Below are 23829 nucleotides of genomic sequence, written 5' to 3'. Positions count from 1 at the left end.
TTTCTGGGGCGATGAGCAGCCAGCCAGGAGATGAGGTTCTGGGACGCGTCGAGATTTCATTTGAAGACGGAGACACTGAATCAGTGAATGGAGCGTAACTGAAGTGACCGGTCAGCTAAGACCTCAGTAGCGGCCCCCCGCCGCACCCCAACCCTCCGGTTAGGGCTAGGAGAGACCGCCGCCGCGCGCGCGACTATTGTAAAAGCCCCACGGGGCTTCTTGATCAGAGGTCATCACAAACTAATTATTGGAACCACAGAGTGGCTGTTGGAAAAGCCCCACGGGGCTTCTTGATCAGAGGTCATCGCAGACTGATTGTTGGAACCACAGAGTGGTTGTTGGAACCACAGAGTGGTTGTTGGAACCACAGAGTGGTTGTTGAAAAAGCCCCACGGGGCTTCTTGATCAGAGCTCATCACAGACTGATTGTTGGAACCACTGAGTGGTTGTTGAAGAAGCCCCACGGGGCTTCTTGATCAGAGCTCATCACAGACTGATTGTTGAAACCACAGACTGATTGTTGAAACCACTGAGTGGTTGTTGAAGAAGCCCCACGGGGCTTCTTCATCAGAGCTCATCACAGACTGATTATTGAAACCACAGACTGATTGTTGGAACCACAGAGTGGTTGTTGAAGAAGCCCCACGGGGCTTCTTGATCAGAGCTCATCGCAGACTGATTGTTGAAACCACAGAGTGGTTGTTAAAAAAGCCCCACGGGGCTTCTTGATCAGAGCTCATCACAGACTGATTGTTGGAACCACTGAGTGGTTGTTGGAATCACAGACTGATTGTTGAAAAAGCCCCACGGGGCTTCTTGATCAGAGCTCATCGCAGAGTGGTTGTTGAAACCACAGAGTGGTTGTTAAAAAAGCCCCACGGGGCTTCTTGATCAGAGCTCATCACAGACTGATTGTTGGAACCACTGAGTGGTTGTTGAAGAAGCCCCACGGGGCTTCTTGATCAGAGCTCATCACAGAGTGATTGTTGAGTAGGCCACGCACGGCTTTGTGATTCCGGTTTCGCTCGCGTAGTCCGCACCAAGACTCACTATGGAGTGGATCTCGCAAATGCGCAGGCATAGTTCAGTTCGAGGGCGTATTATACTAATTGATCAGATGAATAACGTGGCGAATGTGATCCCTTGCTTATATAAGACACTGGTGCGATTCTCCGGGTTCTCCAGGACATACGAGCCGAGAAGGTGGAATCCACACTCAGCGCACGTATACGCGAGCAGATTAGCATCAACTTTGTTATTTAAAGAAACGGTACAAAAATACGAAGACGGCTAAAGCAAAGCCGAACAGTTCACCTCAGCAGTAAGGACAGGCACTACAAGTAGCTGGGAGACGCATGTCCAGCCCGTCTCGTTTGAAGCATCCCACCCACGACATAGAGTGTGTGGAGTAAGGTAGTGTGCAGGTCGCAAATTGGGTGAAGAATTGGAAATCCCGAACAAAGGGTCATGTAGGGATAGTATGTTCTTGGGGTCCGATATAACCAGCTGAGCGATCGGTTGGCCTGGCTGCTGGGGATTGATCTTGGATGAGAATGATGGAAGTTGGATAATTAGAAAGGATGAAATGATGCATCCGGGCATCCAGCCAGCCACCGGCGAGCGCGTCAAGGGGCGCCTAGCATCTCTGACCCATTATGTAAGGTTCATTGCTTATGTAAGCTTTGTTACGATCCTCAGATGTCCCTCACAATATGTACAATTTCAACAATAGGATGGATATATCTCCACAAGATTTGAAGAAGATGTAAAGAAACACCATATATACTTTCTCTAGCTAGTCTTCAAGAGAAATACATGAGAATTAGAATCATGCACGGAAGCTGAGAGTTGAGAACAATTTAAGAGCGTCATTTACTGCACCCACTATTTGAGAATAGTGAAATGCTGCCTACATCTTCCATACTATCTCGGTCAATTTCGCAACAAATATACCCCGAAACTTATTTATGTATAGCAGCCATGCCCTAAGACTATATCTAAATAGAGATTTGACCCGTATTATATCCCACCACGCTGTGTAAAGCGCTTACCTTGTAATAGGTCTAGCTTAATTAACACTTAACACGTGAACCTTAGGAGAAAGATGCGCTGGATATCGTCCCGCACCTTAAGCACGGCTACAGATGTCATGACTGTGTAGTAGAGCCGCTATAGAAAACGAAATGAGCCATACTATACGACTATATTCTACATAGATGATAAGTTTTAGCTAGACGGGATAGAGACGATATACATAAGGCCCTTGAGGCACCTGACAAGAATGGCTGTGGCGCTTACGTTACATAGATACAGGAAGACGTTATAAAACAGTAATAGAAGAAAGTGCATATAAATATATATATCTGTATTTACAAAGCATAGTATTGAACACAGAAATCCTTATTAATCTAAGAAAGGAGGTTTAAGAAGTCCGTCTCGCGGGAACTGTCGGAATAATATAATACTAGTTCCGCTTGTAAAGCCCCGCGGGGCTTGCAGTTAAGGGTAACGTTAAGGAGCAGAATGGCGGGTCTCGATGGTGTAAGAAACAATTCCCTACTTAGAGAGATGTGAAGAGACTCCCAGACCCTGCCCCCCAGTAGCCTCGTTCCGTCGTGGCGTATACCTACAGGCCGAGGCGGCGCAGCTGCTAGGAAGGAAACGAAGACGAAGAAGACGGAGGCGGGTCACCGTCATAGTAGGCCGGCCAAAGACAGCGCATGATGCACTCACGCCTTCGAACCCAAGCAACAATAGCGACATACCAGAGTTCAACCCACATACTAACAGAGCCAAGACCATCACAGCAAGATACCACACCGAAATTCCTCCCATAACGTGGCCACTTCTGTTTGTCCATCATTTGTCATTTAAGGGAGGCATTAGAAATGTGAGTAAGAAATGACCAACACACACGCGTGTGGCGAGGTAGTGAATGTAAGTAAGGTAGTGGTGAAACAACCCGGGAATGTGGACCGAAAAACGTGAGTCCAGCGGCCCCATCCACCCGACACACCACCTACATACAACTTCCTCTCCTCGATATATCATCCACAGGGGATAGTATTGAGCAGTTGATTGTGTTACCGACAGCAAGCAATACAGACAACGCGATGAAACGGAAACACGGCGGGCAAGATGGCCCAGCAGAGTGTCCCAGTCTTAAACGCCGTGCGGAAAAGGAGCATTTCCGGGAGAGCGAATCGGTCCGAGAACGCGCAAAGCCTTACCTGTTAGCAGTCGCAAAGTTACATAGTGACGTTCTGGAGACCACCTGGAGCCGGGGCAGGAACCGCCGCGTGGAGCCGACACATGTACGGCAACTCAAGGAGACCTTCATGAGGGGCGGCCTCGAGCGTTGTGCCCCCGAGAACCGTATGTTTGTCCTTTGCAGCGCCAAGGAGGTTCGCCAGGTCCTCGAGGCTCAGAAGGAAGACGAAGACGAGGATGCCGGCGAGGACCCGTCGGCCAACGGTGATAGTCACGGCAGTAACGAGCACCTAGACGACACGTCCTTCCTTAATTGGTCCGTCATTAATAAAACCAGAGTAGAGGTAATGGCGGGCCAGCACCGGCTCCGCGCTCTCCGAGAGTATATCGAGGCGACAGGCGCTCCAGAAACGGATTCCTGGTGGGTGTGCGAGCTGTATGATAAAGGTGCGTCGCTACCTACCCCTAGGTCAGCAGTCAGGCCACGCACACAAAGTGGCACCGAGTTGACTTGCTATCCGGCAGACCGGTTACCAGCCGAACTCAACATCAAGTTACGGGTCAACCGTAGGGACCCAAACTTGCCCGATAACCACGGCCAGATATGGACACAACTCGTGTCGGTCGCCTCCGAACCGAACGGGACCGCATCAGTAGATCAGGGCACGGTCGACCACAAGCTGGTGGAAGCGTTGCGCCTCGGCGGCGAGAAGAGCTTCCCGACACGCAGGCTCGTGACATTGTGGAACCACGAGAGGTGGCGGGCCATCACTACACGCTGGTGCCAGACGCGACTGGGGCTGGAAACGTTCAACATCTCGACATTCGAGTGGATGGCCAGCCTCCGTATCGACGACTACTGGTTTGCCACGCTCGAGGCGGTACTCAACACGCTCGACGCCCTACCGCTCGACGCAACGCAGGACATGGGAAGGGATGACTGGAACCGGTTGGTGGTAGCTCTTGATGGAAGGAACACCGACGCAGCCCCACGGGCGCGTGAGGCCGTCGAGGCGGTATTCTACACCGGCAGCAACGCCGATGGGCCGCACCGCCGAGCGGCCGGCCTACTTGATACACTGGACAACGAAACGTACAGGAAGACCTGCCGGGCCATCTGGGCGGAGACGGAACTTGTGTTTGTCGATCTGAAGCGTCTTCTCCGAAGCAAGAGGCCAGAGACGGAATCTGCAGTCCGAGTCCTGCAACATGTCATCGGCTGGGTTCACCAGGCCGGCGTGGTCGAGCTCAAAAACGTGAACCCCAAGTCGAAGAAGAAGCCCCAGCTGCGCGACCACTTACAGACCGCACTCGACCGTCTCAGCGCGTCCAGAAGCGCTGCGGGTGAATATCCAGAGGGCACCGCCCGCCAGCTCCAGCAGCGTGTTCTGGACTTCACCCGGCACCACGCAGGTGCCTTCCGTGACAGAGAGGCCCAGGCGCTCGTCGCCAGCGACATCACCCTCGTCGACGACCCAGCCTACGGCAGGCGGTTCAACCACGCCGCGTGGGCCCGTCTTCTGCGTATTGTTCGGCAGGTCACCGATACAGGGGACCAGGACGACCGCGTCCTCAGGCCTTCATGGCGAGCAGTGACGGCTACCGAAGAGGGCGTACGCCGGGAGCAGGTCTCCACGCTAGTGACCACGTTCTGTACCACGCTCCTCGGGCTGGGCAGTCGGCCGATCAAGAAGAACGATCCCTCGTTTCTCTCCCTTCAACAGGGGATGGAGAGGTTCCTCACGTCGTCTACCACCGAGCTGCGAGGTATCTTGACATTTGCCCCATTTTCGTCGAGCAATCCCGACACCCCGCACAACAGCGACGCTGGTGATAGTTATATCAATGAAGATGAAGACGAATACGAATTTGATAAGGACAATACTTCCGGCCGTCCACACCAAACACAACAACAACAGCCGTCAGACTCGGACCCTCCACCCTCAGCACAGAGATCCGGACGATCTCATCAGAGCAGCAAAGGCAAAGCGCCACATACACGAGCCGAGAGCCCGAAACTTCCTCCAAACAGCGACGAAGCGTCATACCCACCTCCCCGGCATCAGACGACAGACATCCGGGAGCAACGATCGAGAGCCACATCATTAACTTCACGGCCCCCAAAAAGCATACCATTCTCGAGCGGCAAGCCAATGCCACATTGGAAGACGGGCCCCAGGGCAGGAAGACGGTAGGAAATCAGATACATGTACAGTACAAGGAGCACAAGACAGGGCCAGACGGTCACTCAAGACAACGGCCAGCCACAAATTTAGAACGCCAGTCCATCCAGCCATGTCTTACTGTTCAACACATCAAGTATTTTGAGGATTCAACAAGATTTGTTTACTTCAGTTGTTTGTTTACCTTCCTATCAAAAGCCCCGCGGGGCTTCTCCTACACATCGCATTCCCTACCTGCTGTTATGGTACATCGGGAATGGCACTTCCAAACAACAACCTCCACGTGGAGGGCGCGGAATGAGAACAATCTGCTCGGGTCTCCTACTCAAACCTCGTTATCCCGCACCACCCACCCGAGAAGGAATGCCCCCCGGGGCTTTTGATCTCTGCCGTTGCATCTCCTCCACCACCCCTGGAATCCTCACGAAGTCCGCGTCGTACGATGGTTGTGACCAGGAGCGGGAAGTCTCATCAAAATATACCTACATTCGTAGAGGTTCTAATGTAACAGAGAACTACTTTCACCCATGTCGCCAATGATTGAATCAGAAGCCGTATTTAAGAAGGGCAAGGTGCCCCTGAAGTGAAGCTTCATCATGTGGGAGGAGAGACAGACCTCTATGGCCAGATCCGCGATCCAGGCATTAGTTGTATCCAGGCAAGCGGTAACCAGTGGCAAGATGTCCATCACCTACGACACCGATAACCAGCTAGACCACGACGATGATGAGGGGCCCTTCACCACGGAGCCGTGGACAAGGGATGAGGAAGACGACGAAGGAGACGAGGTGGATGAGCGAGGCTATGGTGGAGGCACACAGAGATGGGCAGTCGATCACACCACGGGCAACCACCGCCTCCAAGGTGAGCTGAACCTGGGATGGAGTGTGTCACGACCGACCGGCTAACCTGGGGACGTGGAACGCGTCGAACTCAAACAGCGGCACGCTTCATCCGTAAAGTACTGGACAAGGAATTCGAGCCTGCCGACGCACTTCAAATGATCCAAGAGAAGCATACTATCGACTTCGGGTCCGCCCGCGCAGGCTGCACCCAGGCGCGACCCTCGGACAGTTTCTTCCCACAGTTCTTCCTCGACTTCTTCAGCGTCGTGGGCAAGCCGGGTCGCCCCATCTCGCGACCCGACGGGCCCATCTTCGACAACGTTACCGTATCATTCCAGCGCTGGTCGGCACCGTACGGGGCCAAGCACGTCAGCGGGATTCCCTTCAACATAACGGGCCGGACCTTCCGAGTCGCACAGGCCGCCACGCGCGAGATCTGGTTCATCGTCATGCATCCCGTCACCGGCGAGATGTCGGAGCTGCCGGCCTCGGCCGCAGAGGCGCGAAGGAGGCGGGAGAAAGCCGGCGAGAGAAGCGGAATGCCTATGCCGTTGGCCTGCGAGCTGGCTTCGTACATCACGGGCGTCTTCCAGTCTCCGACGCTCCTGGGCGAGGGCGTCCAGCCTTCGTGGCGTCCGGGCGGCCGGGAGAGCCAGAGAATCAGCTCAAGCCGGTGGATGACCTTCCAGGAGCTGTTCATGGAAGGATGGGCAGCCTGGTCGGGCCGTCGCGGTGCCGACTCGTTCTGGGCGAAGCACGAGCCCGCCTTCCACGCCTACGACTACGGGGCAAACATCGAGATCGAGGTGAGCGAGGAGCTGTACGACCTGCCGCGGGAAAGACACCGCCCGATGGATGAAGACGACGGAGACAACGACGACGACGACGAGACGCTCCCCTTGCAGGAACTGTCAATCACGGACGACGGTCCCAGGCAGGCCCGGGCCGATACGACGAACGAAGCGCGAGCGGATGGCAGTGACGGTGGTCGCATCGACAGCAGGCACTACTCCCGGATCCTCCGCCAGTCTAAGGGCCTCTACAAGCTCGTGTCGGAGCTCGAGGCCCGCTTCCAGCTGGAGGGCATCACGGCCATCTCCTACGCGCTCGCCGTCTGCATCAACAGCGACAGGACGACCAGGTGCGAGGGCGAGGCCGAACGCTCGGAGACGCGGTGCCTGCTGGCAGACAGGAACATGCTGGCCAGGGAGTTCCCGACCGGCCGAGACTTCACCTTCTATCCTCAAGCGTTCCATCCCGTGTACGGGAACGTGTCGTCCAGCCGCCCGCCCATGTTCCTCGACTCGCTCTTCGCCGCCATGAAGGGGAACATGAGCCATCAGAACGAGGGCGCCGACGTCCTGTCGTTCGGCTACTTCCAGGGCTACTCGAACACGAAGCGCAGCGTCCGTCACAGCCCCCACGACCTTCTGGCAACGAAGGGGTACGCGACGGCAGCACTTACCGTGCCGACCTCGGACGCCAGGGCCACGTCGGCGGCGAGGGAGAAGCGCGAGCGGCTGCTGCGCATCCTCCGCGGCCCGAGCGACTCCAAGCCCTTCGCGAGAGAACGGCACCAGATCGGCGTCGCCATCGAAGGCGAGGAGGTCGCCTTCCGCATCGAGCAGGTGGTGTCGTTGGACGTGCGGAACATGGTGGCAAGAGAGCGGACGTTCGAGGCCGTCATCAGGCCCATCTTCCAGATGATGCGCTTCTTCCTCGTCGAGCACGAGTCCTTCGTGCACATATTCCGCTCCATCCCGCTCGAGATCTTCCCACGGATCATGTGCGCCTACTCGAGGCTCTTCGAACTCGCGCTCGGCGAGATGGAACGGGCCTTCGTCCTGGGCGGCGAGCAGGGACTCGACGTCGCACGCTCGGAGGCCGTCGCCGTCATCGATCGGCTCGGCGGGTACGTGTTCTCGGGCCACCCACGGCATCTGCCCAGGACCGTGCTCCGTCCGCTCGGAACATTCGATAGTCTCTGGGCCGGGGCCTGGCCCTTTCTCGACCCGGCCGTCCTCAACCTCGGCGCTTCGGGATCGGGCGGGGCAACCATCGACATGACCCGATGGCCCCACTCGGCGAGGACGGGCCGGCCCGTGCTGCTCCACGTCCGCGAGCTCCACCATCACTACGGGCCGCGGGTGGCGTCCAGCCGGGAGAGTGCCGTCTGGTTCGGGCAACTCGGCGAGACCGCGTTCACGAGCAAGACGGCCATCACGACATTCGCCGAGGAGCTCGTCCGCGAGCTGTGGATCCCGCAGACCAAGGCATTCATCATACAACAGCTCAGGCGTAGGCTCCACGAAGGTGGCGGCGAGGATGCAGGCAAGCCCATCACGATGGACGAGATCGCCACGTGTGAGGAGGCCATGGCGACCTGGGAGGCGGCCACCGACGCTTTCACGTGGAATGCGCTCCAGCGACTCTGGCTCGGCATGGAGTGCGGCGGCAAGCGCGTGGCAATGACGATGTCAAGGCGACGGACGAGACAGGATTTCGCCGCCGAGCTGGTACGTGTGATCGGGAGCGAGAAGGAAGGTGGCGCCGACGCCGTCTCACCGAAATCGGCAACGTGGCCCTCGACACTACGCTTCGCCATCGCCAACGGTCGCAAGTCGCGGAGCGTCATCGATGCAGCAACGTGGGCCGGCGTCATCACGGGCTGTCTCCTCAACGCACGCATCGAGTGGGTCCCGGACTCGGCGCGAGGACGGCTCACGTCGAGGAGCGTCGTCCGACTCGGGGGCCGTCCGATACTGGACCCGATCCCGGCCGGGCCGCCGGGGTCGCTCCGGCGGGCGGCGCAGGAGGCGGAGATCAGGCACAACGCCTCCCTGAGGGAGCGGGCCCTCCACCAGCAGCAATACACGCGGATCAGCTTCGGATGCCCCACGCCATTCACCAGCATCCCCAACCTCATCGCCGCAGGCTTCGAGCAGGCCAGGGTGACGTTCTCCGCGAACGGCGACGCGAAGGTGCTGGACCACTACCAACTTGCTATGAACTGCCTCGCCGAGAACATTGACGACCCGCTCTGCCAGCTGATGCTCATGATGGCGTTGACAGTGTGCGCCTCCGCGGAGACGCCACAGGTGGCGCAGGGCGAGCGGGCATTCAGCACGTCACCTCGGAGGAAAGACCCGGGCCAGCTCGCCTTGGTCATGGTGACGCGGATGTTGTGGTTTCTGTATCCGAAGGCGTTCCCATGGGCCAAGAAAGCTGGCGGGACTGCGTACGACGTCGCCGAGATGACGAAGAAGATTGGTGAGTGACCGTGCCGATGAAGTAAAACACCACGTCTTCACTAACGAACGATGTATCGCACAGAGCACAAGGGGTGCAGCAACCGGATGCTGCGGGAGCTCGGATGGGTCATATCGACGAGCAACCGCGATAGTCCGCGGAACACGGACCTACATCTCCGACCCAGGGAGGAGCTGCTGGGGATACTGCGAGAGCTGAGTTCCGCCCTCAGGCGCCCGGACGACTTCATCTCTACGGTCTTTCACAGTCGGGACAGGATCTGGGTAGAGCGTTGCGCGAGCATCATCAAGCAGGGAGTGAGAGGGGTTTCGGAGTAGAACAATCACAACAGTACTACGCACAGAGTGGGATTGGCATCTACAACCAGGTCCAACCTAGTCTTGGGCCATGGCGTCGAGTGCCGTAGCGGGTACTTGGCAGGAAACAATCCGCCCTTATAGGAGCTTTAGACGTCTAGTTATGCTATTGGGTGACTATTTATGAGGACTACTTGCCGTGGGTGAAGGACCTTGTTACTTTCGCCCTCGCCTCGGTATCACCTTCTCTATCATTTATATCACGGCGTACGACGTCGCCGAGATGACGAAGAAAATCGGTATGTAACGATGCCCCTCCGGCCAGGCATGCACAGCTAGTGCGGCGCCAGAGCACAAGGGTTGTAGCAACCGCATGCTCCGGGAGCTGGGCTGGGTGACGTCCAAGAGCCAGCGGGACAGCCCGAGAAACACGGATTTGCAGCTCCGGCCGCGCGACGAGCTCGTCATCATCTTCCGGGAGCTCCGTGCCGCTCTGCAACGGCCGGACGACTTTATCGGCATGGTCTTCCGCCGCCGAGGTAGGATTTGGGTAGACCGGTGCGCTAGCATTATCCACGATTAAGGCCGGACGTGGAATATAATCCAGAGAGTTCTAGCTACATAGATAACGACCAGTTGGTTAATCCAAGAAAAAAACCGGATGCATCATTATCTCGATTGTCTTTATACTAATACGACTCTATAAAAGCTGGAGAAGACTGACGCTTATGCCGTACTCTAGGAACGGTTCCTTCTTTCGATAGAGCTAACTTACTGCACCTTACGTAGCTTGAGAACCTTACTTTTGGTATTGGGTCTTGTTATATGAGCCTTCTTGGGTTGGGACATGGTTTACCATTACAAAAGGAGAAGAATTCTTCTCAAACGTCCAATTGGTTTACGAGTTCTTCGCTATACGAAGCTATGAGTAGCCGAAGGTAACTTGTCATGAGTAGAGATTCATTGTATCACGAATAGTCAGCTACGTAGTCGAAGCCACAGGAAAACATCCCATTCTATGCCATCACAGCGTCAAGTCTTACGTTGAGGACGATTGGGGTATTGTCTAACTAGCTCTGGCTTGTAGAATTCTCACGTGACCCCCTATCGTACCTAGGTACCTATTCAGGACAGCATACCACCTTTGCTACGTGTTCGTCGCGTCTGTCAGGTCATAACGCGATCTCGCCCTTACGCCCGCTCAACTTCCCACTACTACGCAATGCTCGCCCGGGCCTCTAACGAGTATAAAACGGAGACAAAGGCCACGGCACATGCGCAGAATGGCCTACTTAGTAGTCTGGATATAGACGCTCCTCACGCAACTACTACGGAAATGATTGGCCCAGTCACGCCCGCGAGCCCACCGCGGCAGCCCTTGAACGCAAAGCAGCGGCGCGCCATGAGAAGGAAGCTCCTCGCAGAGAGGATACAAGGGGGCACCCCTCCCGCGGCAGCGGTAGGCGAAGCCGCTCACGCGCCGGCCCAGCCCAGGCAGCGTCTTATGGACCCGGCAGCAATTCGTACAATGTTGTCGGCGATCCCCGCTTATACCCTCCCGACCCATTTCCTTCGGCCCCGCGGATTCACGGCTTCGGACGAGCTCATCCGCATTCTTAGGGATAGGATCCGGTGCCGGAACGTCGGCTGCGCGCTCTGCGCGTTCTACGAGTGGGGGCCGATAGTGAACACGCACAAGCTTAAGCGATGTGAGCATCGCGTAGAGGCGGAGGATGGTAAGGCGTGGTTGGCTATGTTCCGGGTATACCGGGCGCGCGGCGGCGGCGCGGGCGCGCGGTGTAACCGGTGCCGGTTCCCGGTGACGCTCTGTTGGCGCACGGCGTATAGAGAAGAGATGGATGAGCTACACGGGAACGAAGAAGAGGCGCTGGCGAGCGGCGCCGTCCTATATCGAGAGGTACAGTGCGAATGGGTCAAAGTGGTGCAGCGTTACGTGGCGGCGTGCATGGTCGTGGGAGGCGGCGGACCGGCCACCGGCGTGAGCGTCTTGGGGGCCACAGTCCTGGAGGGGATGGGCTGGTCGGATTGGATGGGCCTGGCGTCGAACGGTCCCGAACACATACGAGGGTGGCTAGAGGAGACGGACGAGGTGGACGGCCTTCGCTGTCCGCGACTCCTCCGGCTGTTCTGGCTCCTGTCAAACTGCTGAAGCGGCATGGCCAGGCGGGTCTGTCCGGTAGCTCTAGGCCGTTAGTGACCGGAACGAGGGGACACTCCTTTCACATCGCACGCTACCGTTCCTTTTCCTTCTTGATGACCGGGCCACTCTCACCGGCCACGTCCTAACCGGCGTGTATAAGATGTTTCCTAAGCGCGTCGACTTCTCGTCGCAGCGTAGATAGATCTCGCCGTAGTAAAGAGATCTTGTTCCTCTATCGAGCTTCGTTCTGGATGGCCTCGTTGCGTAGCTGCTGTCCGTAGGCGGTCGTAAATACTGCCTTTCCTGGCCGCGCGGGTCGATGTTGCATGGGAGGAGTGAAGCCGGACGGGCGGCGGTCCCTTAGCCCAACCATCCTCCCTAGGGGGTTTGCCCTCGAGCTTGCTTCTGGCGGGCCGGTTGCTGCTGAACATCGTTGGCACCACGGGACCATGGGCGGGTGATGAGTAACCCGGAGGTGGTTCCCCGCCCTCATCCGCCGTCGAGCGGACACGTATAAGAATGGCAGCAGCAACGGAGGCGCGCGTCCGGCTTGCGATAGGCCCGGGTACGTCGGGCTCTTTCTGACGCAACGCGCTCTTCCCTCGCGCAGCAGCCATCATCCGAAGTTACTGAGCAAGGCTGTAATCCGACAGACACCGCTCATGTACTTTCTACTAGGTAGGGTCACTAGATCGTGCGGAGGGATAGCACGACAGCTGCAGATGGTCGTCGTGTTATAACAGACGTCGATTACTAGGATACCTTGTGGCAAGATGGGGGTGTCGAGAACGGACGGTCGCCCTGCTTCAGACTGCTGCTCTGCCTCGCAGGTCTGGCATCAACCAGGCGCGGAGTCACGTCCCCCCTTCCGGTACCCTGCCTGATGGATACCTCAATCAACACCCCCAGCATACGAGCCACAGTTCTCTGCCGCCGCCCTGTCCATCCCCGACGGAACCCGCCGGTGACTCTGGCGCGGGCGACCCGTCCTCATTGCTCGGTCGCCATCAGTCTGCCATCACGCCACGCACATCCGCATATCGACCCCGGCGTTTATAGGTTACTGCTCGCCTTGCGACCACGTCGGCCTCCGCGTTCCACTCGCGCGGGATCTTCCAGAAGCTTACCCGGAACCCCTCCTCGTGGAGCTTCTCGATCTCCAGGACGAGCGCTTGCCACAGATCCCGGTTCTTCGTGGGCTTGCCGTTGCTCGACCGCCAGCCCTTCTCCATCCACCCACGGATCCAGTCGGTCGCACCGCCAGCAACGTACGCGGAGTCGGTGGCGATGACGAGACTTTCAAAGCCCTCACCGTGCCACGAGCGGAATTTCAGCACGGCCAGGGCCGCACGCAGCTCGGCGCGGTCGGCGGTCGCCGGGTAGAGCTCCCCATCCACGCCGCGGTCTTCGAGCCTGAAGCCGACCGAGTACCCCTCGCGCGACCCGAAGACGAAACCACAGCCGCCTACAGCGTCCGCGGCGCCGCTAGGTGAGCAGGCACCGTCGATAAAGGCTAGCATCTCGTACCGGTCCAGGCGGTTCACGAAGCGGCGCGAGCCCGGCGGGAAAAGATCGAGCGGCCTCTCCGTCGCTAACTCGGGCCGGTAGAAGCGGAGAGGGAAGAAGTTCCCGGACGTCTCCGTCCGGGAAGAGACCCTGCTCCAGGGCGCAGGCTCGTCGCGGCGAGAGTCGAGCCTCCTCGCGACGTGGCCACCGTCCGCGTCTGTCGCGGGGTCCGGCTCGGTTTCGCCGGGCGACGGTCGTCGACCATACCGGCTCTCGGCAACCTGGGCTAGGGCGGCGCCACGAGGGTCCGGGGCGGCGGCGTGGAAGCTGACCGTGCCGTCTCCGTACGACAAGTCGCATGCGCCATCATCGTCGTCATTGTCGTTGTTGTCAAGGTGGAAGCTGAAGTCGACATAGCACGTCCCGCAGACGACCCGCTGATGGGGCGCGCAAACGAGGACGGAGCGTCCGTCCGGCAAAGTCATTTCGGTTGGCGCGGTAAAGGCCATCTCGTCGTTCCGCCGATGGGGGCGTCCGGGCCGCCGTGGTACGGCGGGACTGAAGGCGGCAGGGTCGATGAGTCGCCGCCAGAGACCCGAGGGAGGGGGTCCCCCGCGTTGGCGTTCCCGCCGCGTGGGGCGCACCTGGAAACCCCGGGGACCCACTATGCGGCATAGGCCTGATAGGCCCAACGTACGAGGACGCAGCGTGGCGGACACGGGTCACCGTCGTTACCCTCGGTCTGGCGTAGGAATACGTCGTGACCCGCTCGGCCGCGTACGATTTCCGACCACGCCGCCCCCGGATCCGGAAGATCTAGACCGAGACTACTTCGAGCCTCGAAGGCGGCTAGGCCGTCTAGGCCTAGCTCCCGCTGATGGGACCTACATGCCCAGCCGCACCGGTCGGCCACGTGTCTCACGACGGCACCATCCAACGTCGTCCACGCCTCACCCCGGCAGCGATACGGCATCCGGCGACGGGGCAGGACGCATTCCCGCCGCGATCGGCCATCACACTGCTCAGCTTAGCACCGGGCCGTCCACTACCGGCCTGTGGCTAGCTGGCACACGACGTACGCCACGAAACCGGTCGTCCGAATGCCCTCTCGAGGCCGAAGGGAAAGGAGGGGGGGGGGGGGGGGGGAGGGGGGGTTTAACCCCCCAAAAAGGGGGGGGGGGGGGGGTGGCCCGGGCCCGCGGGGGAGCCTCTTTCCGCGCGGGGGGGGGGTGTAGGGAGAGGGCCGACGGGGGGGAGGGGGGGGGGGGGGGGGGGGGGGGGGGGGGGGAGGAAGTCGGGTTTCACACCAGCTAAAGCAGGGCTGGGCTGGTCTGGCCTGGACCGCGTGGAAGCTTTCTTCAGCGTGCCGGGGGGAAGTCACGAGAGAGCATGCTGTCCAGACGACCGACGTACGACGTGAGGGTAGGGCCGTCTTTGCTTGCGTTCCGTGTCGTCGACTGTGACCAAAACCGTGACCACGCATCCGGCACGGAGGCAACACCAGCCAGCCATTCAACGCCGAAATCAGATCATCCAGAGCACATGGACAAGTCCCCCCGCAAACAGCCAACCCCCCTATGCCAGAGAGTGGTAGGCACACCATTCACGCCCCGCGCACATCTGGAAGGTATACCTTAGCGCGATAGACATGCCAGCACACATACCAATAGCAGAACAGACCAGCTAAGGTCGCTAGTATATAAGGGTTACCACGGCGTGACCGTGACTAGATGCGGAACCATATACAGGGCCTCTATGTTATCGTGAAGAGCAACGCGGGTGTCGTCAGGTATCCGGATAGCCCTCCTCGCCCTCTGCGACTTAGACGACGTAACCCCATGCAGGTATCACCGTAGTAAAGCCCACATCAAGCGACCAGGTGTCGCGCATAAGCAGTCATAGACGTATCCGGGTAAGGTAATCGTTTTACCCACTAGTCTTGTGTATAAAGGATTCTCTCCCCAAGTCCGAATAGAGCCGCTGCGGAGTGCTGGTGATATGGATCCTGCGTTACACTATAACGCAGGGATTTTTCCTTTGCCTAACAACGTTGAGCGAAACCATCTAAGTGAACGAGAAGTGTTCTGCGACAAGATAAGGTACTTCGATTACTACGTGACTAGCTAAGGGATAGTGATAAATGAGATGAACGTTTGAAAGGTAAACGAACGTAAACATAGCACTGGCGCAGAATGCCAAAGGGTTGGCACAATCGATATCGAGGGCACTCCGTTACCCTTCAGGGGTATCCGCCAGTGCTCTTTGCGGGTTTATGACCCAGGTCTCCCCCTTGGGCAAGACGCCCTTGGCAAGGGCCTCGTCCAGAGCGTTGTTGATGATCTCTTTAGGATCCTGAGCACCAGGCCCGCTGGGCGACAATGCAACGGCGGCGACAGTACCGGGCGGCACGCCGTTCCTCGAGGTGTAGGTGATCGTCAGCCTGGAGCCATCCGGGAGGGTAAAGGTGATTTGGAGACCATTGAAGTAGTTGCGCAGGGCGTTGAAGAGGTATGTGGTGACCTGTTGCTGTAGGTCAGGGGGGATGGCGTTACCGAGAGCAACGAGCCACGCGCGAGGGTCCAGGGTGACCTCGACGGGCGGGCCGGCCAGGTCCTGCCCGAACTCGGCGGACCTCGGCGGGGCGAGCAAGGCCAACGTCGGCGCTGCCTCGCTAACGGACCACGTACCCTCATCGAAGTGGAAGCTCGTCCACCACGCGTACTTGTTCGTGCTGACCGCGGGGCTCGAGACATCCTTCGTCGTACCGCGGGAGCGTGTGCCGCTAAAGACCTGGCCGGTGTGGTTGCCGCCTTCGAGCCACCAGGCGATGGTCTCCTGCGGTTGGTACTCCCCGGAGCTTCCAGGGGGGAGCGAAGCCGAGTCGATGAAGATAGGCTGATACCCTCCGGTGGCAGGGTTGAAGACGCCGACCACGATGTGGATGCCTGGAACGCCCGGGTACTGGTAGTTGACTTCGCCCACCTTGAGCCAGCCGGGCTTGGACGGGGCCGTGGATGGAACGAAGAAGCCATTCTCGTTGATGTCGAAGACCCCTCCCTTGTCACACGGCTGCCACTTGCTAGAGATAACGACCTCTACCCCCTGGCCAGGCAGGACCGCGGAGAAGTTGAGAGCGTACTTGACATCCCACGTGATCTGCTGCGTGGGAGCAAGGCCGAACGACTGCCAGATGACGTTGTATGCGGGAGCGGCGTTGGTCGAGGCAACGGGCTGCGCGAGTTGCAGGTTCCACCCGTTATCCCGTATCTTGGACAGGTCATACTGGCCTTCCCACCAGGTAAGGGTTCGTTGGGACATGGCGGAGCGGGGCCGGAGGCGCGCCTGGTATACGTCTGCTTCAGAACGGGAAGTAGAGGGGAACTTTAGGGGTAGCAAGTGGATAATCAGGTCCTCGGAGAGATATGTCGCGTGGTGTGATGTTTGACTGGCCGGGAGGATGAGGAGCCGAAGAGGCCGTCTGCTCCGTCGGGTTTTATAGCTGTGAAGGCGGGTAACCGGTCGGGGGGCTAGGTAGACCGGAAGGATAGCATCAGAAGCGAGCAAAGGGGGGCGCTGGACAGGAGGGCGTGGTAAGCCCGCCCACCTTGCGAGGAACCGGAACCGGCGTATTCAAAAAGGGCCAGCAAGCTGAAAGATAGCGCAATACAAACCAGAAGGTTCAGCCAGCCACGCGGTATGGAATCACATCATGTCTCACCGGGTCACGTACGGACGGGCTAGCACGGAGCAAGCCGGCGGAGGGCTGACGGACTACAGGAGGTATACCAGTGGATGGGGTCCCAGGCCTGCCGGGGAGGGGTGCTAGTGAGCAGGTCATGCCGGTCAACGGGTCTTTAGAGTGACAAAGGTATACAGAAAGGGACCCGACGCGGAAGTACAGCTCTCTACTACAACGAAGAAAGGCTTGTTTTTTTTTTTTCCTTTTATGTACTACAAGCGAGTCGAAGGCTAAGATAGGGAGGTAAGAGTTAGAGAAGGGGCGGAGACGTCCCGGGACATATACGGCGAAGCCCCGTAGTCTTCACAAGACCACCAATACTACTACGGAGTCCAGCATTGCTTAGGCTTCTACCTTGGCCGTCGGAGCCTTCACTAGACACTGAAATGGGCCCGCAAGAACAGGGATCCGAAGGGTTCCTTTACAGCGGGGAGGAAGGCGTGCCGACTTCGGGGAAATACAACCGACGACACTAGAATGCAACCAAAGCTACAGAGACAATACGATTCGCGAGGTCGCCAAGAGTGACTCTGAACATCGTACATAGCGACGTGCGTACAAACCGGGCAAAGAGGATCACAGCCATTTTCGCGACGTCGTCCCCCGTCCCCATGCCAAGTAGCCAATCACATAACAAGACCGTGGTCCGGGCTCAAGAGCCCAGGCAAGCGATGAACCGCAGACCAGACAGGAAAAGAGCGCAGACCACGGAGAAAGTATGGAGAGTATAGGGGCAGGAAGGTCAGGATATACTGCAAGGACTAGGGCACTTGGTCGAGGATAGCAGACATGTGGCCGGGGACAGGGATTGAAACCCAGGGCAGGATGGCCGCCGCCCGCATGTAACAGCCGTACCGGATCGCAGACTTCGCATAGCAGATGGGGCAATGCGGCTCAGTCGATCATCCCGCACAACGGACGCCCGAGCCAGCCCGAGCCGTACGGCAGCTCTGTGGGTGGACGTAACCGGGCCGAGATAGAGGCGTCCGTGTTGGCGGACGCTCGTTAGTACGTTTATAGACGGAATAGGCGGCAAATCACACAGGGACACACATAGCAGGCGTAGGTCTTTGTGATCGATGCGAGGAGCAGGCGGGGACCACCACCGCCATTACAAGAAGCGACGACACCGGTCTAGAGGTTGGGCCAGACAGAGCGAGCCGTCGACGACCTACTCTAGTATTCGGCGTCGGAATGCATCGAGATACGTCCTGCCATGTACAACCATTGGCCGAAGCCATCCGCCGCCCCACTGCGTCCACCCTCGCATAGGGACAACGATGAATGATAGTATGATTCGTTGAAACCCTGTGTGGAGGAGCAGTGGGTGCAGTCCCAACGTCAGGACCCCGGCCCGGACAGTAGTCCTAGAGTCAGTGGCTTAAGAACTACCGCATCGCTAAGTAGAGCGGTTCAACCGCTAATGTGTTCCAAGTTACCAAGGAAAGGGTTGCAGTCAAGGTTGACTACCAAGAGAGTAGTGAGGACAGCTCTGCAGATGTCGTCTATAACATTGTGGGTAGTAACGAGTGGAGCACTTGACCTAACGTCACCGCGGGCTAACCTAATAAATACGATGAATTGTAGTAGTATTTTTTGAACATGCCTGGCCTGGTGAATACGATGAATTATAGTAGAGTTGTTTGAAAATGCCATGTTAATAAGTTAAGTGGGCCGGGATCTTTATGATTAAAATTATACGAAGATGGATAGCTAGGTATTTTGAAAAAATGTGGTAGAATCTAAGTATGGTTATAATAAAAGTTTTAGCTAATTTAAGCTGCGTATGCGTATACCGCTATAAGGTGCATGCCTCTGTATTAACTCTATATGCCTTTGTATTAATCCTGCCCCCCCCCCCCCCTACGTATTTAGGTCGGAATATATAAAAGGTAGAAAGGAGAGATTGAGGGCGGAGAATTAGAGATATTAGAGTTATAAAGGTAGGCATTACTAATTAAAGGGCATGGCTTAAGATACTATCTTTTTTGGATAGTAGCTAGACCTAGTTGCTTGGATGGTGAAGCGCGAGAATGGCCTAAGAGAGAAAATCTCTAGTTCGGAGGATTTCCCTCTTATTTATACTAGGCCCCAGCGATCTGGGGCGGTAGAATACCGGCCGGGGCGCACTTTCCCGGCTGATCTGGGGCACCTGTAGGCCACTATAAAAGAGGGATCTAGGTCTCCTAAAGCAGTTCTTTTTTTTTTTCCTTAAGCCATGTTGGAGAACGGTGAGTATGCCCTAGTAAGTACTAATATGTACTAGTTATATTAAGCTTACTACTAAAATACTAGGCTAAAGCCGAGTTTCCGCATTATCCTAAGGCTACTCTTTATCCCTCGTACTTGGCTCCCCCCTACGTATTTAGGTAGGAATATATAGAAGGTAGAAAGGAGAGATTGAGGGTGGAGAATTAGAGATATTAGAGTTATAAAGACAGGCATTACCGATTAAAGGGCTCGAGATACTATCTTCTTTGGATAGTAGCTAGACCCAGTTGCTTGGATGGTGAAAAGAGAAAATAGCCTGAGAGGGAAAATCTCTAGCTCGGAGGATTTCCCTCTTATTTATACTAGGCCCCAGTGATCTGGGGCGGCAGAATACCGGCCGGGGCGCACTTTCCCAGCTGATCCGGGGCACCTATAGGCCACTATAAAAGAGGGACCTAGGTCTCCTAAAGTAGTTCTTTTTTTTTCCCCCAAGCCATGTTAAAGAACGGTGAATAGGCCCCTGTTAGTACTTATATGGACTAACTTAGTTGTATTAAACTTACTACTAAACTACTAGGCCAAAGCCCAGTTTCCCCCATTATTCACCCACAGCTACTAGCTCCTTCTCGACCACAGGGTATTTTATAACGAATAGATCTAGGGTAACTCAGCGTTACGAGGAGCTTTTAGCTCTGTGATTATACGTCTTGCAATCCTGAGCTTAATAATCTTACGCTTTTTTACTCTATAATCTTCCACCTTTTGGTCCCCTCATCTTTACTCTTTTGACCTTACGTTTTTATAATTATAAAGTTTTTTTGAATTTACTTTTATAATCTATATTTGTCTAGTCTCTATTGTTATGTTAAGTAGTTATTTGACTCGTTTTTATCGATTTGTATTGATTGATCTATATTAATTAACCTGTATTAATTGATGTGTATTAACTAGTCTATATTTTTCCGATCTGTGTTTTTTACTATATACTTTACTAATATTAAGTGGTAGGGTCTTTCTCTTATTCCATTATAGCTAGCTAGTCGTAGTGAGTATAATAATAGAAGTTCAGGCTACAAAGGCTAAGTAAATAGTATCGTGGTCGTAGATAGCTTTCCTAAAGCTATGCCTATGAGTTGTAAGGTAGGTAAGGCTTTGGTAATTAATCGTAGTTTTAATAGAAGGGGTTTTTAGTAAAGATAGCTAAGAGCGATTATAAGATCTACTATAAAATTAATTACTAAAGAAGCTATAGGAAGTCTATTCTTGAGCCCGGGTTAAGTCTATACTATATATAAGCCTTGTTTCTATATATATCCTTTATTCTTTAAGTAGTTTATACTTACTTTAATCTATAACGATCATTTAGCCCCTCAGTGGGTGGAAGTAGGTAGAAGGGCCCGTCTACACGGGCCCATACTGCCTACCTACCACCCCTACCTAATTATCTACTTGGGCCCTTTTCTACCTCGTACTCCAACACCTACCCTTAGTAAGGTCCTTCGGAAGTAACGCTACTGGCACTGGAGCCTTGCGACCAATCCATATAAAAGCCATCCTCAACTTCGTAGTCCTCGTCATCGTCATCATCCCCATCGTCATCACCATCCACCACAATACCTTGGGCAATATAAACCGTCTTCTACGTACTCTAGGAATAAGGAAGAGGGGGCAGAACCGAGCCGATGAATGCCTGGAACTCCAGGAATCCAGCCTTGATTCTCTATATGTGATAGCTATTAGCCCGGTCCTTCTATTTTCAGGCTTATAGTCGCACTTACCTCAAGCGGCTTGCTCTGGCTCAGGATATTATTAGCCAGCTTAGTTTCGGCGGCAAGGCCAAAGAAAGTATAAAAGCTATATGTGTTAATATAAAATTTTATTCAGAATCGGAAGTCGATAAAGAAGTCGTCGCGGGCCATGCCCTCTGCGTACCTCTATATCAATTCCGCATGCCTCTATATCAATCCTGCATGCCTCTATATCAATCCTAACCTAGTGAACACGATCGATTATAGTAGAATTGGTAGAAAATGCCTACCACCTCGGTGCAGAGGGCCTCGATCCTTATACCGCCTATTATTACGGCATCGCGCTCGCGTTCCCCTGGTCGTTATCGAAGCTAAACCAGGCAATAGGCCGCCTGATTCGTCTCGGTCAGACAAAGTATATAACTTAGAAAGTTCTTAAGGCCAAGGGCACGGTAGGAGACTATATAGAGAGAGCGTGCATCTTAAAGTCCCCGGCTCGCCAACTCTTAACGTCGCTACCGCCGCTCGACGTAACGCCGGGTCCCAGGGCTCTACTATCTATAGAGACTCCGATGCTGAGCGTACTATGCAGTTAATAGTAAACGCCCCCGGTGAGCATGACCAGGACGCCGAGATAACGGACCCTAACCCACTATCCCCCTTCCCCGCCCCGAGCTAAGATGGCAACGAATACGTCGACGATCCACAGCTAGGACATTCCTCCCCAGTCCCCGGGATCGACGAGCTGCAAGACGAGGCACTTGTCCATACCTACCCTAGTAAACACGATCAATTGTAGTAGAATTAGTAGAAAATGCCTATCATAAAGGAAGTTAAGGGGTAAAAAAGATAGGTACAAGGTAGAGGGTTATATATAGAAAAAGAGACGAAAAGAAAATAAAACAAAACCAAACTCAAGAGGAAAAGAAAAGAAATTGAGAAAAATGGGATACTACTTAGCATTAATTCGATATTATACCATAAAGGATTTGAACTAGAGTAATGAAGGTAGTTTGAAATGCAATTGAAATGTAATTCAAATAAGGAATGGAGTATAAATAAACAGACTATACTTAACGCTATAATAAAAAAAAGTATTGCTATAATACGTGCTATACCACTCTGCTACTACGAGAACTATTATAAGCCGCGTTCTCCCATACCCCGAGTATACTATATTAGGGTTATTCGTTATAATTACATATCATGACTAGACAGGGACATAGTACTAAAAAGAGAGAAAAGAATTAGTATTGAATCTAGAAATAACTTTGTTCTATATCGCAACGCTTCATAGGAGGACATACGTACAATAGAATATAATATTCCGTTATAAGTAACTAATAACAAGAACAATATAGACAACAAAGGCTTATATAGTATAATCAAGTACGACGGGTAGTTACATATTACTTAGAGAATAAGAAAATATCACATATAAGGACCGGGAACTAGCCGAGCAATTAGTAAGAGCAGGGCTTAGGAGGAAATAGGGGATATAAAGATTTAATTAAGACATAACATTGCGCTACACATGATAAGAGGCTACCGAAGAAAAAAAACAAAAAGGAAAAGGAGGGGTAAGATACTGTTGAAGAACATACTATCACGACAAAGGGATACTTGAAGATCGCTATTACTTAATCGGTAATTATACATATCGTACGAGGGGACGTCCAGAGAGTCCAGAATCTAAAAGGAATAGTATATAAGGACAGTAGAGGCATTCATTCATAGCATATTACTATAGCAAAGAACAATACATCTCGAGAACGGGGCGAGCAGCGGGCAAAGGTAAAAAGAAAAATAAAAAAAAAAGAGAAAAAGAATAAAATAAACAGAGAATTAGAAAAAGCAGAAAGGGAGTTTATACCCAATCGATAAAAAGGATACCAAGGAAAAGGAAAGAAAAAAAAAGCCGTATCGTTCTAACGGGGTATACTAAGTTAGACACTAGTAGAGCCGTCTATGTTACTATGTAAACAGGGCCATTGATAATATATAGATAGAGGGCTGTTTTTACTTACTTTTTACGTTCATAAGAAGAAGGGATGAGTTTTCAGGATGTAAAGGAAGTGAAGAGATAAAAGGACAGTTCTAATGTAGAGGGTGAAATATAGAAAAACAAAGGGAAAAAGGGAAAAAAAAGCCAAACTAGCGAGAAAAAAAAAGAAGATATTAAGAAAGATGGGATAATACGTGGTATTGATTAGGTATTATACTATGAGCGGCTTATACTAGAGTAACGAAGATAGGTTGGAGAACAATTTAAATACTAAATGAAATTAAGAGTAGTTGATAAATTATACTTAATGCCATAATAAGAAAAGTAATGCTATAATACGTACTATACTACTCTACTATTACGAGAACTATTATAAGCCGCGTCCTTCTATACCCATAGTACATACTATCGACGCGCTCCGCTATAATTATATAACATACTTAGATAGAGAACAAATAGCCAAAAAGATAGAAAGATCCGTATTTCATCTAAGTCAGACTTACTTAGGTACCATAACGCTTTACAAAAAGAAAACCGTACAATAGTACATCACAACGCAACGACAAGAACGATACAAATAACAAAGGCTTCCATACTACCATAAAATAAAACGAGTACACATCGCTAAGGAAGGTATACATATGGCACACATATA

The 23829-nt window shown here is 54.1% G+C and overlaps 6 protein-coding genes across 6 annotated transcripts; 3 read left to right on the top strand and 3 right to left on the bottom strand.

The window, feature by feature from the left end:
* Positions 1 to 3113: 3113 nt before the first annotated feature.
* On the top strand, positions 3114 to 5405 carry CABS01_16568 (uncharacterized protein; the record flags this gene model as incomplete). The annotated part of the gene is made up of 2 exons (XM_060549898.1): positions 3114 to 3657; positions 3736 to 5405. The coding sequence occupies 2 exons, from the start codon at positions 3114 to 3116 to the stop codon at positions 5403 to 5405; spliced, it is 2214 nt and encodes a 737-aa protein (XP_060404980.1).
* A 668-nt stretch (positions 5406 to 6073) lies between these two features.
* CABS01_16567 (uncharacterized protein) lies at positions 6074 to 10598 on the top strand (the record flags this gene model as incomplete). The annotated part of the gene is made up of 5 exons (XM_060549897.1): positions 6074 to 6257; positions 6335 to 9508; positions 9572 to 9804; positions 10130 to 10343; positions 10594 to 10598. 5 exons carry the CDS (start codon positions 6074 to 6076, stop codon positions 10596 to 10598), a joined length of 3810 nt encoding a protein of 1269 aa, XP_060404979.1.
* A 428-nt stretch (positions 10599 to 11026) lies between these two features.
* On the top strand, positions 11027 to 11974 carry CABS01_16566 (uncharacterized protein; the record flags this gene model as incomplete). Its single annotated transcript, XM_060549896.1, has 1 exon — positions 11027 to 11974. One exon carries the CDS (start codon positions 11027 to 11029, stop codon positions 11972 to 11974), a length of 948 nt encoding a protein of 315 aa, XP_060404978.1.
* A 158-nt stretch (positions 11975 to 12132) lies between these two features.
* CABS01_16565 (uncharacterized protein) lies at positions 12133 to 12585 on the bottom strand (the record flags this gene model as incomplete). Its single annotated transcript, XM_060549895.1, has 1 exon — positions 12133 to 12585. The coding sequence occupies one exon, from the start codon at positions 12583 to 12585 to the stop codon at positions 12133 to 12135; it is 453 nt and encodes a 150-aa protein (XP_060404977.1).
* Positions 12586 to 12972: 387 nt separating this feature from the next.
* CABS01_16564 (RNase H domain-containing protein) lies at positions 12973 to 13980 on the bottom strand (the record flags this gene model as incomplete). Its single annotated transcript, XM_060549894.1, has 1 exon — positions 12973 to 13980. The coding sequence occupies one exon, from the start codon at positions 13978 to 13980 to the stop codon at positions 12973 to 12975; it is 1008 nt and encodes a 335-aa protein (XP_060404976.1).
* Positions 13981 to 15703: 1723 nt separating this feature from the next.
* CABS01_16563 (uncharacterized protein) lies at positions 15704 to 16789 on the bottom strand (the record flags this gene model as incomplete). Its single annotated transcript, XM_060549893.1, has 1 exon — positions 15704 to 16789. One exon carries the CDS (start codon positions 16787 to 16789, stop codon positions 15704 to 15706), a length of 1086 nt encoding a protein of 361 aa, XP_060404975.1.
* Positions 16790 to 23829: the final 7040 nt, after the last annotated feature.

The sequence above is a fragment of the Colletotrichum abscissum genome, assembly GCF_030869225.1.
Source record: "Colletotrichum abscissum strain IMI 504890 chromosome Unknown Scaffold_111.1, whole genome shotgun sequence".
In the NCBI taxonomy this organism is placed as follows: domain Eukaryota; kingdom Fungi; phylum Ascomycota; class Sordariomycetes; order Glomerellales; family Glomerellaceae; genus Colletotrichum; species Colletotrichum abscissum.
This window is presented reverse-complemented; position numbering and strand designations above follow the sequence as displayed.